The 3642-nt window shown below is 37.0% G+C and overlaps 1 protein-coding gene across 1 annotated transcript; it reads right to left on the bottom strand.

Annotated features, from left to right (window-relative positions):
• Positions 1 to 404: 404 nt before the first annotated feature.
• On the bottom strand, positions 405 to 1485 carry LOC306870102 (troponin I, fast skeletal muscle-like; the record flags this gene model as incomplete). Its single annotated transcript, XM_079417172.1, has 6 exons — positions 405 to 494; positions 583 to 759; positions 845 to 934; positions 1011 to 1139; positions 1231 to 1267; positions 1376 to 1485. 6 exons carry the CDS (start codon positions 1483 to 1485, stop codon positions 405 to 407), a joined length of 633 nt encoding a protein of 210 aa, XP_079273298.1.
• Between the last annotated feature and the right edge of the window lie 2157 nt (positions 1486 to 3642).

The raw sequence follows: 3642 nt of genomic DNA, 5'->3' as shown, positions 1-3642 counted from the left end.
ACTGCTAAGACATTTTAAATTTAATGCAGCATAATTAAAATCTTTTAGTGAGTGAAGATAAAGAGAAAAGATAAATGACATGAGGATGACTGTTTTTGTTAGTAGGGTAAGATAAAAAGGACATGTGAGAGGAATGGGGAATGATGAGAGGAATCAAAGGAATTGGGAATATGAGGAATGATCAGATGGCAGAGTTTCTTTTACAACTTTTATTTGTTAAGGTGAGTTGATGTATCATCACTCATGTAGTACATAACATTCTGAGTATTATGATTAGCTTAGTTACTGTTGGTTTGTTGGATGTGTAGTTTGGATGTAAAAGCACTTTTTGACAGTGAACTTTTCAACAGCGACAACAGAAAGTCCATCAGAAAATCAACTCCAAAAGTAAAACGGCTGCCTGTTTAAGCCTCAGATTCAAACATCTTCATCCTGCCGCCCATGCCAGCCTTATCCTCGATGTTCTTACGCCAGTCTCCCACTGCATCCTTGTCCTAAAATAATTCACGAAAGAATTTCAAGATGAAAACTAATAATTACTTTGGCAGTATGTGTTTCTTTATTGCTGTAGTGTGCGCTCACCTCCTCCTTGACCTCTTTCTTGACCTGTTTGAGGTTGGCTCTCAGGTCCAGAGACACCTTGTGTTTGGAGCCCAGTAGAGCTTGCAGCATGGAGTCAGCAGACATGCGTACTTTCTTAAGAGCGGGTTTCTTGAATTTACCTATCAGGTCCTGAACCTTTATCTTCAGATCCTCAATCTAAAAAAACACACAGTGTAATTTGCTGAAAATCAAGCCCATGAAGGATAAACAAATGAGAGAACAGAATCCATGCATTTAAAACCTCTTTTTCGCTCTTGGCCACTTTAACAGACAGGTCATATCTTTCCTCATCCACAGCATCAATCTTCTGATGAAGCTCTTTGCACAGATCCTGACCACAGTGGAGAAAACATTTAATAACAGAGTAAAATACCGCCATAATAATAAAAGATTTCATGTTTGTGTACCTGTAATCCCTGCACTGAGCCAGGCAGAGATAAAGGAGCACATTTCTCCTCCATATAGTGAGCTCTTTCCTCCTCTACCCGCTTTACTTCAGCCGTCAGCAGATCCTTGGCTATACCCAGTATCAAACTCTAGAACAAACAATGAGGAAAAGATAGATGCAACATAGCACACATCTCTAGAGTAAACGCAAATCAAACAGATTCAAATGCTCATGTTCACCTTGAGATGGTGCCGACGGCTTGAGGTCATCTTTTTTCTGTTAGGATTTTAGGAGAGAAATAGCATATTTCAACACTTTGGCACTGTATATGTATTAGTGCTTGACTTGTGAGATTTCCAGTTGAAAATGTGTTTACAGACTTACTCAGACATGATGGCAGGCTTGATGTGCTCTTCTGTTAGGAAATATAGAGAACAGGTTGAGACTGCCCAAGCATTGTTTGATGTCAACACATCGAGCAAATGATAAACCATGTTTTACATGTTGTCTTTCGGTGAGGGTCAACTTCTCTCTAGCTCGTATGTTACTTAGACTTATGCCTTAATGATATCCTGAACAAGCTGGTTTGCAGTCAAGTAGAAACATTTGATCTCAAAACATTACATTCTGCAGTGCAGTCTCTCTAAGCTCCTCTCTGCTGCGTTCATCACATACACTCCTTATTCAGTTACAGCCACCGAGTACTACTATCAACAGTCATCACTTTCAACACTGTAAACTACAGCTATAAACAAGTAACACTCAATTAACACTCATTCATTACACAAAGAACTTCCCACCAATCACATGCAAGAATATCAAGTGGCTGTTTTGTCAGTTGCTGAAGTAATTCACTTCTGTATTCACTCATGTATAAATTTACACCAAAAACTGACAAAAAAGGAATATGTGCTTCCCATATAATGCAGACAGCTGCTGTACATAAACTGATGTTACCTTGATCTATGTTTCACCCAGGCCAGTACTATCATTTAGTGGCATGTAACATAAATGTGAGTGAAGCAGAAAACTGATATCTGTGTGTAAATTTATCCAAAGTGTTGTATCACAAGCAAAGGGCTAAAGACATTAATCAGAAACTGTATCAGGCAACAGATCAGTTATACAGAGGCTGCCTCATTCTTCCTCCTCTCTCTTAGGCTGTCTCTTTCAGTAACAGTATTCAATATCCTCAAAGTAATACAACTTCTTTTTCTCAAAATTCTTAAAACCCATATGTCCAGAATTTCTCAAGATCTATAACTGGAGCGTAACTGCAGTGATGAGTGAGGTGATGGATTGACTGAGGCCTCAAATTTCAGGGTTATTGAAATGTTAGCACATAGTGTTCCCTCAGCTCTATGTTACCCATATTATGTTATCTTGATAATATATGGACATTTTTCTGGATTTCAAACACTATCCTACATTTAAATAAGGCTCAATTTACAGTAAATTAAATACCCAGGGCTCATCCATAAACCATTATGCCCTTGAGCATGACGCCTAACCCTGGGTTATTCCAAGAGGATTCTTCGCAATTCAAGTGTCTGATCAAAGACTACACACTCTGCTTGAAACACAGCATGCAAGAGGATGCTTAGGCTTACAATTAAACATATCCCTTTGCTTTGAATGCCACTAACGCACATCTCATAAAACACATCTATATAGTCATTCAAAAATATATATATCTTTGCCTTATGGAAATTAAATCTTATAAACTTTTGTAAAAATTAAGAATTACTTTTAGTGTGTAAACTAAAAAAAAAACGCCACAGTTCAATAAGGAGAGGAGATCACGCAAATAATTGTTTTTGGTAAGAAATCCTCTACCATAATGTGTGCGAGTGCCTCTCTTTGTTGAACTTTCAAAGTTATGTAAAAATGTATACAGTCATCTTAAAACACATTCAACAATTATACAGCATGTGTAACAGGTCAGAAACATCTCACCTTTAAGAAAATCTGGGTACTGCAGGCAGCCTCTGTACTGAAAGAGGTTTTGATAGCATTCTGTGATGGCTCAGCTAAACCCTTTAACTCTTTATGGAATTAGTATCCAGTGCAGACCAATGAGACTTCATGCTGTTGAAAGCCAATATTACTCCTCCCAGCCTCACACATAAATAACCCTTGCTATGTTGCTAGATTGTTTTTCTTATTTTATTGCTTATTTACTTTACTCAGTATCCTAATGAGTTACTGCGCTCTGAAAAGCATAAATCACTGTAGGAGACTAAACATTCAAAAAAGCATGTTTAGTCTACTTTAACAAGCAACATGAATAACTAAACGCACATCCACTTTGACAAGCAACATGAATAACTGTCTGTTTTTGTGGGTCAGTATATTTTATTTTATTTATTTTATTTTATTTTTAGAGCACACTAACAGAGTTTTGGTTATGGTCCTGCATGTTTTCTGTTAAAATTAGGATGTGACCAATTCTGAAGTACAAAAGTAATTTAACAGATTCAAATATTTAAGAAATCGATGATAAACAGGCAGTTTGGTGCAATATAGATCTTCCATGTAAAAAAAAACGATACTTAATTGTCAACACCGGAACCACATTCCAAACATTAATGGCTAATTGTTTGGCACAACAGTTAAGTTTTGGAGTTCATAGAGCAAAAGTATAATGTTCC

Source organism: Barbus barbus (genome assembly GCF_936440315.1).
Source record: "Barbus barbus genome assembly, chromosome: 1".
Lineage (NCBI taxonomy): Eukaryota > Metazoa > Chordata > Actinopteri > Cypriniformes > Cyprinidae > Barbus > Barbus barbus.
This window is presented reverse-complemented; position numbering and strand designations above follow the sequence as displayed.